This window comes from Psammomys obesus, unplaced genomic scaffold, assembly GCF_907164565.1.
Source record: "Psammomys obesus unplaced genomic scaffold, mPsaObe1.curated_primary_1811, whole genome shotgun sequence".
Lineage (NCBI taxonomy): Eukaryota > Metazoa > Chordata > Mammalia > Rodentia > Muridae > Psammomys > Psammomys obesus.
Window position 1 is genome coordinate 4,606 of NW_026594928.1, and position 17,179 is coordinate 21,784.

Genomic DNA, 17,179 nt, shown 5'->3' on the forward strand with positions numbered 1-17,179 from the left:
CCTGTCATATAGATTACAATATAAAACACCCGTGATTTATTAAGTTCTCTGTTTCAGTCAGCCCTCCTCTTAATCTTTAGTAGTAAAAAGAAATCCCTGAGGTTTTGGACGGCGTATGGAGGCCAGAGGACAACCTTCAGGTGCCAGGCCCCACCTTTCCGCCTTGTTTAAGACTTCTTTACCAGTGCAGAAGCCAGGCTAGCTGGACCCCTGAGTCTCCAGAGCATCTCAGATCTGTGGCTCCCACCTCTGCTGGGTGTTCTAGGATTACAGATGTGTCGTTGCATCCAGCTGTTAGATGATCTCTGGAGATTTGAACTTGAGTCTTCAGGCTTGTGTGGGGAAACGCCCCAGCCCCAGCGCCTGCATGTTTTAGTTTTCCGGTAAATTTTCTGTGCATATACAATGCAACACGATGTTATAAAATATGTTTAATGAAATGTAAGAAAATCTGCATGCATGTTGTTATGGATAATAACTCTTACTTTTGCTAGGTATGTTTTGGAACATTTATCAAGAATATGCCGCATTCTAAAGCAGTCTGGAGGAAACGCTTTGCTTATTGGGCTTGGAGGGAGTGGTCGGCAGTCTTTAACTCGTCTGGCTACATCTATGGCAAAAATGCAGATTTTCCAACCAGAAATTTCTAAGAGTTATGGTATGAATGAGTGGAGAGAGGATATGAAGGTAAGATTATGAATCTTAGTGTGATAGAAGTTCACACTTTGGCTAGTAGATGGGAGCCAGCCGGTGCAGCTATGTATTTTTGGTAGTTATGCTAATCCTGTCCTACCCATTGGGTGCCTGCTTTGAGTGGTGAACACCTTGTGAGTGCTTTAATTACATAATCTCATTCTCTAGATACAACACTGTGACATAGTTGTCTCTAGGCTTCACTGTTGAAAACACCGAAGCTAAAAGAAGTGATATGTAACAAGAACAAGGCTTCTTAATGCAAGTTATCACAGTTGCCACTGATTTCTGTCTTTATTCTGGTTTGAGAAGACTTATTTTACATGAATATATGATTACCATAAGGTCTTGTACAGATAGCCACAGGTGTTTTGAGTTCATGAGTGGAACAGCCGTATCTTGTCTAAAAAACAATATCTCACAATGGCCATTCCCAGCTCCTGGGTCTTATAGTCTTTCTGATCCCTCTTCTGTAACGTTTCCTGAGCCTGGGGAGAAGCAGGTAATGCAGATTTTCTGTCTGAGGCTGAGCAGTGCACAGTCATTTATTCTCTAGTTGTGTCTGTGTTAATGATTCTCCACTGCAGTAAGAGAATTCTCTCATGAGGGATGAGAGGTGAACTAATCTGTGGGTAAAAGGATAAATGTTTAGAAAGCAGTTTAATGCTGTCTTAGTTAGGGTTTCTATTGTGTGATGAAACACCATGACCGAAGCAAGTTATGGAGCAAAGAGTTTATTTGGCTTATGCTTCCACAGCACTTATTCATCATTAAAAGGAGGTCAGGCCATGAACTCAAACAGCATAGGAACCTGGAGGCAGTAGCTGATGGAGAGGCCATTGAGGGGTGCTGCTTACTGGCTTGTTTCCCATGGCTTGTTCAACCTGCTTTCTTACAGAGCCCAGGACCACCAGCCAAAGGGTGACACCACCCACAATGGGCTGGGCCCTCCTGCATCAATCACTAATTAGGAAAATGCCCTACAGGCTTGTCTGGAGCCTGATCTTGCGGAGGTATTTTCTTAATTGAGGTTCTCTCCTCTCAGATGACTTTGCTTGTATCAAGTTGACATAAAACTATGTCCATTTAGCAAAAGTAACACTATTAGGTTATTTCTCTTCAGAAAAATCTCCTTCCCAAGCAAGGACTTTTGGCCAAGTTTACAGTACCATGGATGAGCTCCCTCCTGTAGATCAGGCCTTAAAACCAATCATCTGTGGCTGGTTGTCCCCTGCACCCCGTGCCATTCATGCCACTGTTGTTCGTAGGGCTCACAACTGGGCAAGACTCGGGATGACCTGTCCTCTCAGAGCAGCCTCCACAGCACCTTTCAGTTCCTATGAAAGCTAGAGCAGAGAAAAAGTTTCTGGTTGTTATTAGGGGATTATCATCAAGTTCTGGTAACCAAGAACAGTGGCAATAGCCTGAATTTGGTGGGGAGGGGGATCTCCTAGGAAGCCCCTGCCAAGGGAGGTGAATCACACCAGACACCGTGGCTCCTGGGTCCTTAATCACATGCCTTCTGAACCAACTGTTATGTCTACAAGCTTGAGGAAACTAAGTAGTCTGCATTGCTCCCCCATAGTATGGGAGAAATGGAGTTCTTGATTGACAGCACCACCAGAATCAAAGTCTCTTAAACCAAAATGTGAAAAGAAGGGGAAAGCAAACCCAACGCAAGCCCACTGCATTCTGCTTATCCGTACATTTTCCTTTAAGACCTTGCTAAGAAATGTAGGCATGAAAGGCCAGAAGACCGTCTTTCTGATCACAGACACTCAGATTAAAGAGGAAGCTTTTCTGGAAGATATCGACAGTGTGCTCAATACTGGTGAAGTTCCTAACATTTTTGCAGCAGATGAAAAGCAAGAAGTAATGGAGGTAAATGCTTCGGGGGAGTCTTGCTCTTGGCACAGGAATTTTTTAATCCTGAAAACTTTTCTGTGATCGTCAGGATAAATATAACTTATAAAAATTAAGCAATTAAATAAATATAGCTTATACAATTTAAAGTATATTAGTTTAACATACCATTTTGGTGGATTTTATTCTAGCATAGCTGTGAGTCAGAAATTATTTTATAATTATTATCTTCATAAAGTAGCAATTATTTTATGTTTGGTGATGTTTAGCATGCTTATGGTTGATTAGAGTTTAATATCATCTCTTAAACGGATGTAAGAACCAGATCAGGGTATGGTAGCACACACCTCTAATCCTAGCACTCATAAGACTAAAGCGGGAGGATCAGGAGTTTGATGGCCGCTTGGACTATATTTTGAGACATGGTCTCAAAAAGAAAGAAAGACACAGGAAGAAAGAAAACATGACTTACCTGCTCAATTAATTGTATGGCTTTCTGCTGTCCAGTATGATTTCCCAAATTCTTAATAAAACTATCTTTTCTTAGAGTTCTAATATATATATTAGTTCTAATCGTTTATATATAATATATACACATATATATTAGGATTGTAAGAAAGGATAGATTATTTTACATTATATGTGTATATGTATTTTATGTACAGGATATGTGCATATTATATATTCATTTGTATATGTATATTACAATAATGTTAGAATCAATGTATATGCTAGGACTGTAAGAAAAGATAGTTTTATTTATATATGTGTACATTTATATGTATATTATATACATATTTGTACATATATAGTGTATAATATTAGCATGAATACATATAAGGACTGTAAGAAATGATGGTTTTCTTTACATATTATATATTTTTAGCATATGTTACTTCTTAGGTATATATACATGTGTGTAAATGACCATGTATATACATGTGTGTACTTTACACACATGTAAAGTCAGGTTTTATGGTCTAATTGACAAAATACAAATGTGTAGCACCTACTACTGTCAGCTGTCAGGTTACAGAGAGGTGAGGGAATAAGCAAAATGAGCCATTACTGTTTTGTTGTTGTTGTTGTTTTCTAATTAAACGTTTCACTACTTCACTATTTTATTTTATATTTGCATGTTTATATACACTTTTAAATATTTTCTTTTTGTTTGTGTGCATGAGAGAGTGTGCGCCAGTGTCCACCTCAGACCCCTTGGAACTGGAGTTACAGGCAGTTATGAACCACCAGACATGGATGCTGGGAACTGAATTCAGGGCCCCAAAATGAGCAGTGAGAGCTCTTGATCAACGAGGCCTCTCTCCAGCCCAGTGGTCCTCAGCCTGTGGCTTGAGGTTCCTTTGAGGGTCTCAGAGCAGATATCAGATATTTACATTGTGAAGCAGCAATGAAATAACTTTGTGGCTGGCGTCACCTCAACATGAGGGACTGTTACAGGGTCGCAGCATCAGGGAGGCCGAGAAGCTCTGCTCTAGGCCCTGTGTATGTTTTTTGAGATGAGGTTTCTCTATGTTGCTCGGCCCCACGTACCTGGGTCCAAGCAGTCTTCCTGCCTTAGGCATCTGAGAACTTGATTCCAGGTGTGCATCATACCCAGCTTATGTCAACCTTCTTTTTTCATAAAATTGGGTCTCAGAAACGCAGCACTGACTGGTCTCCTACCTCTGCCCACTAAGTGCTAGGAATGTAGGTGTACACCACTACATTAGTATGTGTGTATATATAAATATATATTTCATCAATTATTCTTTTTTAATTTTTTTGTTAATTACAGTTTATGCACTTTGTATCCCAGCTGTAGCCTCCTCTCTCATCTCCTCCCAATCCCACCTACCCTCCCTTTTCTCCTCCCATGCCCCTCTCCCAGTCCACTGATAGGGGAGGTCCTCCTCCCCTTCCCTCTGACCCTAGCCTATCACATCTCATCAGGAGTGTCTGCATTGTCTTCCTCTGTGGCCTGGTAAGGCTGCCCCCTCCTCAGGGGGAGGTGCTCAAAGAGCCAGCCACTGAATTCATGTCAGAGACAGCCCCTGTTCCCACTACGATGGAACCCACTTGGAGACTGAGCTGCCATGGGCTACATCTGTGCAGGGGTTCTAGGTTATGTCCATGAATGGTTCTTGGTTGGAGTCTCAGTTTCAGAAATATATATTTGTAAATATATATTATTTATTCTTTAACCATTGCATACATGTACATGGTATGTCTTGACCATGTCCATTCACCAATTCCCTTCTCCTTCCTCAGATCCCTCACATATGACCCCCTCCTTCCTCAGGTCTTTGTTTTAGCTTTTATAATTCACAGAGTCTGATTAGTGCTGCCAGCATGCACATGGGTATGGGGCTGTACACGGGGGCACAGACAATGCCCTGAATAAGATTGGTTCACCCTTCTCCAGAGTCATCAATGCCAGTAGCAATTGAGTGAGGTCTAGTGAGCCCCTCCTTCATGCATGCTAGCTTGATTTTGTGTGCCTATGAATTCACCAGTGCAACTCGGGGCCAGAAGGCAGCATCTCACAGCACTCCTCCCTCTCCTCCACTCTAGAGTCTTCACAGTTTCTTCTATGTAGCTATCTGAACCTTGGGGTGGGGTTATGATACAGATGTCCCATTTAGGAGTGTGAACGCAGCAGTATCTTAACCACGTATGAGTTCTGCGTTAACTGCAGCCCACTGCAAAAAGGGACTTTGTCTGACCAAGGTTGAAAGCAGCACTGATTTATGAAATAAGCACAAGTATTTCGAAGGTACTTTGACAACATGTTCATTTAGCAAAAGCGACAGTAGCATGCTTCTTCCCCTTAGGGCTTATGAGCCTCTGGAGCCATAGGGTTTCAGTACCAGCATGACTTCTCTCCTGGGGAGCAATCAGAAACAGCCATGCTGCTCCTACACCAGAAGCATACCTTGCCTCCAGACCAAGTATTTTACAATTTAACACAAGAAAATAATATTCTATGTATTCTTACATAACTTGTTTTTTTCATTTATTTTATTTTGCTAATCTTACCATAGCACGTAATAATACATCTTAAGAGTTTTGTTTTTGTTATTTTGCATGCACACAAACTAACAGGTTTTTAGGATGTTGTACTCTGCTTATCACCTTCCTTTAGATCTTTTTTCCCTCCAGAAAGTCTCCTTTCTCTGTTAAATTTAAGTTCCACATTTTAAAGAGAACTTTCTTTTTTATAATAATTTTTATTTTTATATTAATCACAGGTTACTTACTTTGTATCCCAGCTGTAGCCCCATCCCTCATGCCGTCCCAATCCCACCCTCCCTCCCTCATCTCCTCCCTGCTCCTTTCCAAATCCACTGATAGGGGAGATCCTCCTCCTCTTCCATCTGACCTTAGCTTATCAGGTCTCTTCAGGACTGGCTGCAATGTCCTCTTCTGTAGCCTAGCAAGGCTACTCCTCCCCCCTCCGAGGGTGTCAAAGAGCCTGCCACTGAGTTCATGTCAGAAATAGTCCCTGTTCCCCTTACTAGAGAACCCACTTGGATACTGAGCTACCGTGGGCTATATCCAAGCAGGGGTTCTAGGTTATAGCCATAATATTTGTCTTTTTCTCCCGTTATCTTCTCATTCTCCTCATCCTTTCTTAAATCTTCTTTCTGCATATTTCTACTGTACATCATATGTATCATATATAATTATTATATATAACACACATCTAATCTAGATTTTGCTTATGAGAGAAAGCACACATTCAATATTTGTCTTTCTGAGTCTGCTTTTACTTTGTTGTTGAAAAGTTTTATAAAACTCAGTATAAAGGTTATGGGGTGTTTTATAAGTTTAGTCAGTTTCTTTCAGGTGGACATTGCAGTACTTTTTTTTTTCCCCATAAAAACAATGTTGCCTTTAGGCCTACATATAATCTTGATGAGTTTTTCTGGTTATCTTTACCTGGTAAATTCTTGACAGATAATTTGTTTGTAAATTGTAAAATTATAGTGTAGGCAGAGATTCTAGAGGCACAAACTGTATCAAAGCCATCCCTTCGTTATAAAAATAAAATTTTAATGATAGTTAATACAAACCTAATTTCTAATATCTCATAGTAGTAATCTCCTTATAATAAGTATATGTTTATTTACAGGGTTTTCTATTTTCTATTCTTAGGGTGTTCGTCCAGTAGCTCAGGCTGGCAATAAACATGGTGAACTCAGCCCCTTAGCCTTGTTTGCTTTCTTTGTAAATCGCTGCAAAGATAATCTTCACATCGTGGTGGCCTTTAGCCCTATAGGAGATGCCTTTCGCAATCGTCTGAGACAGTTTCCATCTCTCATCAATTGTTGTACTATTGACTGGTTTCAGGTTTGTTTTGCTTTGTTTTGCTCTGAGGGAGCAGAATTACTCATTCTGGGAATTTTATCAAAATCTTATTTAAGCTTGGCTAATATTTAGCAAGTGTCTATTGCTTAGTTACTATAATGATGGGTGTAGTACTTAGGAAGAGTTATAGTGTTTACTTGCTAGGAGCTGATAGATTATGTGTTGCCCAGAAAGAGTTCACAATCTGGAGAAGACATGAAAGAAAACAGTCAGTAAAAGAAAGACATATAATGTTGATCTGCAAAACGTATACTGAAGACAGCCAATTTTTAAAGTGTGAAGATAAATCACTTACATAGAAAGTGGGTTTGGAACCATAGGATATAGCCCCCATATTTTAAAGTTAAATACAAAGAGGTGTGTGTGTGTTGGGGAGGATTATGAGTAGATTTGGTCCCCAAGATTATGGATCATTGAAGTTGTCAAAATCTTCATTCCACAAACTGGAGGCCTTGAAGAGTTGGTGCTACAGGTCTAGTACGAAGGCCATGAGGCTCAAGACTCATGTCCGAGATCTTCTCAATTCTGAAGTCAACAATAAAGCAATGTACCGTCCTGAGGACGTTCAGAGAGGAGAAATTCCCTCTTATTTGGAAGAAGGGCAACATTTTTCCTTGGTTCAGGACTTCTGATTAAAAGAGGTCTGCTGACATGAGGGTGGTAGGTTGTGCCTTTCAGCACTTGGGAAGCAGAGGCAGAGGCAGAGGCAGAGGCAGAGGCAGATCCCTGAGCTTGAGCCCAGTTTGGTCTACAGAGTAAGTTACAGGATAGCTAGAGCTTTACAGAGAAACCCTGTCCTGAATCCCCCCCATTCCCCCAAAAAGGAAGTTCTTAAAAAAATATACTGCTCTAAAAGAAAAAAATTACAAGCATCTTGTTGAAACTGACTGAAAGAAAACCTGAAAAATATTCTAATGAAAAGTAAAGAAGCATAAACTGTTTCATTAAATATTTAAAATGTTTGCTATTGAGTGTTGTTTTAGGCACTGAAGATCAAGCAATGATAAAAAGAAAGTCCTTGTTTCTATGCTGTTTAATTTTATCAGTGGTTAAATGGAAGCCAATAATAGAAAAATAATCAAGTGGTTGTGAGGTGTTGGTAAATTCTGAAGGTAACACTACAAGAGGTCATATAATAACAGGAGCAAGTGTTCTAGAAAGAGCATCCAGGGAAGATCTTTGTGATACTTTTGGGCATAAATATGAAGGAAGAAAGAAAGTGAACCATATGAAGGTCTGAGAAAACAGGATTCTGGACAGAGGAAACAGCAAGATAAAGGTCCTAGAGCAAAATCACAATTGGCCTAGTCCAAGATGAAGCAGAAGAAGGCATTTCACTGAGACGGAAAAGACTGCGTAAGAAGAACATTTGGGAGCCAAGATGGCGACTAGCACACACAGTTTCCGAGCTGTGGAAGAGATAAAGTTCTGAGTTGATGAGTGGAAGAACTTCTGAAGCCAGGGAAACAACGGAGAGACTTTCTAAACAACAGGGAACATCGCAGGAGGTGAAAACCTTGGTCTCGGGTCACCCAGGGACTTGTTTGGGGAAGGTGAGAAACGATCCTTTGATCTCTCGGCACTCCCCTCCCCCAGACCTCCCTCCTCCTCAGCACAGCGGGACTCAGCCTTTCTCAGCGCCGACCTAACTGCCTGGGGCCTGCAGCCACTAAGGCGGAGCCCCAAGCCCTTTATCAGCAAAGGCCAGCAGTACTGTGTCTCTGAGCCCCAGATTCGCGTGGCGGCTGCACCATCCTCCCAGGGCGTGAGTCTGCTAGACGCCATATTAGCTCCGCAGGATCGCGATCACTGACGATAAGGCCCGCCCAATCCCACAGTGACAGAGAATACGCTATATACTCACCAAAACCAGACAGAAACGCCATACAAGCTAGACACACCAGGCGCTGGGCCTCCGAAGCTTGGAGAGCACAGTGAAGAGACCCCAGGACTTCCCAGAAAGCATCTGGACTAGCAACCCAGTCTCCAGTTACAGCGGGACTTTCTAACCTGGCAGCAGAGCAGCACTGAGCTGGTGGGGCACATCAGCCCTCCAGTTTAAGACTAACCAGGGCCAAACCAGAGAACAGAAAGGCTGGTTACCCCGATTCCCACTGACGTGACCACCCTGAAATCTCCAGCTGCAGCAAGACCTCATAACCTGGCAGTGACAACAGCACGGAACTGGCGGAGCACATCAAAGAAGCAGGGCCAAACCAGAGAGCAGAGAGCCCAGATACCCCGATCTCTGCCAAGTGACCTGCCTGTACAGCTAGTCCTCAGCACACGCTAAGGACACGGGACCTCTCTCAACTTCCTGAAGAATTCTCCAGACTCAAGAGAGAGACAGTACCAGTCTGATCGGCAGAATCCAAAAACAAACAGGGAAGGTCTCAGATAAGCCAATGGCCAGGGGTAGGTGAAAGAACACTTCCAACATAAATCAGGACATCATGACTTCACCAGCAAACCCCAAAATCGATGGATACTCCAATTCATCAGAAACACAGGAAAATGACCTTAAAGCCATGCTTGCTCAATTATTTGAGGCTCATAAGGAGGAAATGAACAAATCTTTCAAAGAGTTGGCCAGTCAATTGGAGGTAAAGAAAGAAGAAATAGACAAAACCCTTAAAGAAACACAGGCAAACATAGCCAAACAAATAGAGGCACAAGTAGAGAAAAAATTAGTGGCATATAAAAAGGAAATGAACAAAGAAACAGAGTCCATTGTAGAAAGACAGGAATCCAAATTCAAACACATTGAAAGAAATGGTGCAAGGCATGAAAACAGAATTAGAATCAATAAAGAAAACACAAAATGAGAAAATTCTTGAGCTGGAGAACTTGGAGAAAAGATCAGGAACCACAAAAGTAAGCATCACCAACAGAATACAAGAGATGGAAGAGAGAATCTCTGGAGCTGAAGACACACTTGCAGAAATTGATACTTCTCTCAAAGAAAAAGTAAAATCAGAAAAGTTCCAATCACAAAATATCCAAGAAATCAAGGATGCTATGAAAAGACAAAATCTAAGAATAATAGGAATTGATGAAAAAGAAGACTCCAGGCTCCAAGGTCCAGAAAATATTTTCAAGAAAATCATAGAAGAAAATTTTCCCAACTTAAAGAAAGAGATGTCCATAAATATACAAGAGGCCTACAGAACACCAAATAGACTAGACCAGAAAAGAAACACATCACGTCACATCATAGTCAAAACACTAAATCTACAGAACAAAGAAAAGATATTAAAAGCAGCAAGGGAAAAAGGCCAAGTAACATATGAAGGTAGACCTATCAGAATCACACCAGACTTCTCATCAGAAACTATGAAAGCCAGAAGGGCCTGGGCAAGCATCATGGAGACTCTAAGAGATCACAAATGTCAACCCAGACTACTATACCCTGCAAAGCTTTCAATCAACATAGATGGAGAAAACAAAATATTTCATGACAAAACTAAATTTACGCAATATCTATACAGCAAACCAACCCTACAGAAGATACTAGAAGGAAAACTCCAATCCAACGAAAATGAATTCACCCAAGAAGACAGGGCATACAGATAATATCCCAACAAAAAATGAAAAGAAAATAAGCAATGAAACAGGGTAAGATCATCGACTCCATTACAAAAGGAACTAACATGCATTGGTCAATATTATCTATCAATATTAATGGACTCAACTCACCAATAAAAAGACACAGGCTAACAGAATGGTTACGGAAACAGGACCCAACATTCTGTTGCATCCAAGAAACACACCTATGCAACAAAGATAAACACTATCTCAGAGTAAAGGGCTGGAAAAATGTTTTTCAAGCAAATGGTTCCAAAAAACAAGCTGGAGTAGCCATCCTAATATCTAATAAAATAGACTTTCATCCGAAGTTAATCAAAAAAGATAAGGAGGGCCACTATATTCTCATCAAAGGAAAAATCCAACAAGAGGACATCACAATTTTAAATATCTATGCCCCAAATACAAGAGCACCTACATTCGTAAATGAAACAATATTAAAGCTTAAATCATACATTGATCCTAATACCTTAATAGTGGGAGACTTCAACACCCCACTCTCATCAAAGGACAGATCAACCAGACAGACACCAAGTAGGGAAATAAAAGCACTCACAGAATCCCTAAATCAAATGGACCTAATAGATGTCTATAGATCTTTTCACCCAAACTCAAAAGAGTACACCTTCTTTTCAGCACCACATGGAACCTTCTCCAAAATAGACCATATAGTTGGTCACAAAGCAAGCCTCAACAGATACAAAAGGATTGAAATAATCCCTTGTATACTATCTGACCACCATACACTAAAGCTGGACATCAACAACAACAGAAACAACAAAAAGCCGACATGCACATGGAAACTGAACAACTTACTACTCAATGACAGCTGGGTCAAGGAAGAAATAAAGAAAGAAATTAAAGACTTTCTAGAATTCAATGAAAATGAAGGCACAACATACCCAAATTTATGGGACACATTGAAAGCAGTGCTCAGAGGAAAATTTATAGCACTAAGTGCCTACAAGAAGAAATCCGTAACATCACATACAAACAACTTAATGGCCCAACTGAAAAACCTAGAAAAAAAAGAAGCAGATACACCCAAGAGGAGCAGATGGCTGGAAATAATCAAACTAAGGGCAGAAATCAATCAATTAGAAACAAATAAAATTATCCAAAGAATCAATGAAACAAAAAGCTGGTTCTTTGAGAAAATCAACAAGATAGACAAACCCTTAGCCAAACTAACTAAAAAGCAGAGAGAAACTATCCAAATCAGCAAAATCAGAAAGGAAAATGGGGACATAACTACAGACATTGAGGAAATCCAAACGATTATTAGGTCATACTACAAAAGCCTATATGGCACAAAATTTGAAAATCTAAATGAAATGGATAACTTTCTTGACAGATTCCATCTACCAAAATTAAGTCAAGATCAGGTAGAAAGACTGAATAGCCCTATATCTCCCAAGGAAATTGAAGCAGTCATTAACAGTCTCCCCTCCAAAAAAAGCCCTGGACCAGATGGCTTCAGCGCAGAATTCTACAAGACCTTCAAAGAAGTACTAACACCAATTCTCCTCAAACTATTCCACAAAATAGAAATAGAAGGAACACTACCAAACTCATTCTATGAAGCCATAGTCACCTTGATATCTAAACCACACAAAGATCCAACAAAAAAAGAGAACTTCAGACCTATCTCTCTTATGAACATTGATGCAAAAATACTCAATAAAATACTTGCAAACCGAATCCAAGAACACATCAAAGATATCATCCACCATGACCAAGTAGGCTTCATCCCAGGAATGCAAGGGTGGTTCAACATACGGAAATCCATCAATGTAATCCACCACATAAACAAACTGAAGGAGAAAAACCACATGATCATCTCCTTAGATGCTGAAAAAGCATTTGACAAAGTCCAACACCCATTTATGTTTAAAGTCTTGGAGAGATCAGGGATACAAGGCACATACCTAAAGATAGTAAAGGCAATATACAGCAAGCCTATAGCCAACATCAAACTCAATGGAGAGAAACTTAAATCAATCCCACTGAAATCAGGGACAAGACAAGGCTGCCCACTCTCTCCATATCTCTTCAACATTGTACTTGAAGTCCTAGCCAGAGCAATAAGACAACTAAAGGAGATCAAGGGGATACAAATCGGAAAGGAAGAGGTCAAAGTGTCACTATTTGCAGATGATATGATAGTATACATGAGCGACCCCAAAGATTCAACCAGAGAACTTCTTCAGCTGATAAACACCTTCAGCAAAGTGGCAGGATACAAAATCAACTCAAAAAAATCAGAAGCCCTCTTGTATACCAAAGACAAAAAGGCTGAGAAAGAAATTAGGGAAACAACACCCTTCACAATAGCCACTAATAATATAAAGTACCTTGGTGTGACTCTAACCAAGCAAGTGAAAGACCTGTTTGAGAAAAACTTCAAGTCTTTGAAGAAAGAAATTGAAGAAGATCTCAGAAGATGGAAAGATCTCCCGTGCTCATGGATTGGTAGGATTAACATTGTGAAAATGGCCATCCTGCCAAAAGCAATCTACAGATTCAATGCAATTCCCATCAAAATACCAACTCGATTCTTTACAGACCTTGAAAAAAAGATTCTCAGCTTCATATGGAGAAACAAAAAACCCAGAATCTCCAAAATGATCCTGTACAACAACAGATCATCTGGAGGTATCTCCATTCCCGATCTCAAGCTGTACTACAGGGCAACAGTAATAAAAACTGCATGGTATTGGCATAGAAACAGAAAGGAGGATCAATGGAACCGCATAGAAGACCCAAAAATAAACCCACACACCTATGAATACTCAATATTTGACAAAGAAGCCAAATCCATTCAATGGAAAAAAGACAGCATCTTCAACAAATGGTGCTGGACCAACTGGATGTCTACATGCAGAAAAATGAAAATAGATCCATATTTATCACCCTGCACAAAACTAAAGTCCAAGTGGATCAAGGACCTCAACATAAAACCAGATACTCTAAATCAGTTGGAAAAAAAGTGGGGAACAGCCTAGAACTCATTGGCACAGGAGACAACTTCCTGAACAGAACACCAACAGCACAGGCTCTAAGAGCAACAATCAATCAATGGGACCTCATGAAACTGAAAAGCTTCTGTAAAGCAAAAGACACTGTCATCAAAACAAATAGACAGCCTACAGATTGGGAAAGAATCTTCACCAACCCTTTATCTGACAGAGGGCTAATATCAAGTATATATAAAGAACTAAAGAAGCAGAAAAGCAACAAACCAAGTAATCCAATTAAAAAATGGGGAACAGAGCTAAACAGAGAATTCTCGAAAGAGGAACATCAAATGGCAGAGAAACACTTAAAGAAATGCTCAACCTCATTAGCCATTAGGGAAATGCAAATCAAAACGACCCTGAGATTTCACCTTACACCCATCAGAATGGCCAAGATGAAAAACTCAAGTGATAGCACATGTTGGAGAGGTTGTGGAGAAAAGGGAACCCTCCTCCACTGCTGGTGGGAATGTAAACTGGTTCAACCACTTTGGAAGTCAATCTGGCGCTTTCTCAGACAACTAGGAGTAGTGCTACCTCAAGACCCAGCTATACCACTCCTAGGCATATACCCAAAATTTGCTCAAGTACACAACAAGGACATTTGTTCAACCATGTTCATAGCAGCTTTATTTGTAATAGCCAGAACTTGGAAACAACCCAGATGTCCATCAACGGAGGAATGGATACAGAAATTGTGGTATTTTTACACAATGGAATACTACTCAGCAATCAAAAAGGAGGAAATAATGAAATTTGCAGGCAAGTGGTGGGATCTAGAAAAGATCATTCTGAGTGAAGTATCCCAGAAGGAGAAAGACAAACTTGGTATATACTCGCTTATATAGACCTACAAGACATGATAAACATAATGAAATCTACACACCTAAAGAAGATAATCAAGAAAGTGGACACAGGCGAAGGTGATTAATCCTCATTTAGAAAGACAAATGGGATGTGCATTGAACGTATGACAGGAGTCTACCACAAAAGGCATCTGAAAGACTCTACCTAGCAGTGTTTCAAAGCAGACACTAAGACTCATAACCAAACCCTCGGCAGAGTGCAGGGAATCATATGAAAGAAGGGAAGTTAGTATGATATGGAAAGGATAGGAGCTCTACAAGGACCAAATATATCCAGGCACAGGGTCTTTTCTGAGACTGACACTCAACCAAGGACCATCTATGGATATAACCTAGAACTTCTGCTCGGATGTGGCCCGTGGTAGCTCAGTAACCAAGTAGTTTTCCAAAGTAAGGGGAACAAGGACTATTTCTAACAGGATCTCAAGGGCAGGCTGTTTGGCCACCTCCCCCACCCCCAGGGGAGGAGCAGTCTGTTAGGCCACAGAGGAGGACTTTGCAGCCAGCCCTGAAGATACCTGATAAAACAGGGTCAAATGAAAGGGGAGGAGGTCCTCCCCTATCAGTGGACTTGGAAAGGGGCAGGGAGGAGACCAGGGAGGGAGTGTGGGGTTGGGGAGGGAATGAGGGAGCGGGATACAGCTGGGACACAGAGTTAACAAAATGTAACTAAAAAGAAAAATAAAATTAAAAAAAAAAAAGAACATTTGGGTGGAAGAAAATAAAAAATTCTATTTTTGGATGTTATGATAGAGATTATGAGGGACATTAATGACAAATCCAAATTTAAAAAGCGTTCCTCCTTTTCTCTAATCAGGGAAAAGGAGCTAATAGATATTGAATAGACAGCATCATATGCAACAAACATGCTAAACTGAAATGCCTAATGAATGTCCAAGTAGAGGAGCAGAGAAAGTGGTCGAATTATGTTCTTAACATGTAACATGTCATTAGTTCTTACTGTGCTATCCTTATTTTCATTTTAACATATATAAAGATCTAAAAAATATTGGGACCTCAATCTACTTAATTCTGTTTTCATCATTAAAGTTTCAACTTCATAATCCTAAACTCTTCTTCTAAATGAAGTCACAGCTCACATGGTTGGATTGAAACTGCTCATCTTTAATAAATTTTTCTTCTTTCTAGCCATGGCCTGAGGATGCTCTTGAGCGTGTAGCTGTGAGTTTCTTAGAAACTCTGGCACTTACTGAGGCTGAGCGACGAGAGATAGTCCCGATCTGTAAACACTTTCACACTTCCATTATGGACCTTTCAAAAAGGTTAATAATAATGACATTTTGAATTACAAAAATGCATTGTATTTTAAATGTCTTAGATTTTCCACAAAAGTCCAGAATTTTGATGTTATTTCTTTGTCTTCTAAGCTTTCTGGTTATTTGGTTAGTTAAAACTCTCAGCTAGCAAATAATAGAAAGGAAGAATTTATTATGAAGATCCAAAATTGTCTCACAAAAATATGAAAAATGACCAGAAGAAGTTAGAATCAGACAAACACACAACTGTTTTTTTTTTCTGATACACATCACCGCATGCGTTCTAAGGATTGATTATTATATCCTTGTATTGTAGAGGCATGAGCTTAATTGCTATTATATTGTTCATCTAGGGTCAGTTATCCAGCAAAATTGGCTTGGACAGAGGTACCAAGTAGTGTGTCATAGTCTGTACACTTGTATATCCCCTATATATCCTTCCATGTATAAACATACACATGTATGCCTGGCCTTATACCTTCAGCCAACATGTAACATACAGTGTCACTTAAACTTGTCCCATTTGCAGTCCCCTTTCCTGATGCTTGCCTACCTCAGACAATAGCTTGAGTGTCTTACAAGGCTACAGCATCCTGGCATATGACACATAGTAAAATAAAGACTGTATTTTTTTTCACTGTAATTCAACATTTATAGGCATCTTTGATTTGTGCTTTTATTAACATATCATTATTGTTTGGTATTTTTCAGATAAGAACTTGGAATCTGGTTATGTATAGATTTCTGGAGTTTCATGATGTTAAATACTTAGCATGTTCTGGATAAGCCTTAACCTTTACCTATAATGCCTGTGGCTAATGCTGTGCTGAATTTACATCGGTGTGAAATCCATTGCTTATACTGCAGTCTGTTGCTGCCTCTCTTTTAGGTTTTTAGAAGACTTAGGACGACATAACTATGTTACCGCTACTTCTTATCTTGAACTTATTGGCTCATTTCGGCAGCTTTTGACTAAGAAACGTCAGGCTGTCATGGAAGCAAAACAACGCTATGTGAATGGACTTGACCAGTTAGCTTTTGCCGAGTCTCAGGTAAATTCGATAAGCTGTTCAAAATTATAAAGCATACCGATAGCTGTAAAAAACAATAACAAAAACAAGAGCAACTGTTTGTTGGAAGCATGTTATTTTCAAGGCTCTGGGATAGGTACTTCACACATTGCTGCAGTCACTCATTTATCGGCTCTGAGAAGTAGCATCTCCTAACGTCTTCATTTTACAGATGAGAAAGTTTTAGAGAGACTCATTAAGTTGACCCAAATCACAAAGAACCAAATAACGAATCACTTGAGAGAATGAGAAATCTATTTTGGCTCTCTGTTGTAGCAGATGTTAAATATAAAATGGGCTTTTTCTAAGGAATCTAATGCTGCTAATACTTACTGGCGTTTTTGTCTCATACCATAGTATGATGTAAGTACCTGAGCTGACATCCTTTCTGGTTGCATATGGCCACTACCTTTTCCCTGTGTTCTGTGTAATACCTAAAA

General features: G+C 40.0%; 1 protein-coding gene across 1 annotated transcript; it reads left to right on the top strand.

Annotated features, from left to right (window-relative positions):
- The first annotated feature begins 273 nt into the window (after positions 1 to 273).
- LOC129685648 (dynein axonemal heavy chain 7-like) lies at positions 274 to 16,751 on the top strand. Its single transcript, XM_055619157.1, has 6 exons — positions 274 to 383; positions 495 to 687; positions 2,413 to 2,574; positions 6,712 to 6,906; positions 15,542 to 15,675; positions 16,559 to 16,751. Exons 1-6 carry the CDS (start codon positions 274 to 276, stop codon positions 16,749 to 16,751), a joined length of 987 nt encoding a protein of 328 aa, XP_055475132.1.
- The last annotated feature ends 428 nt before the right edge of the window (positions 16,752 to 17,179 follow it).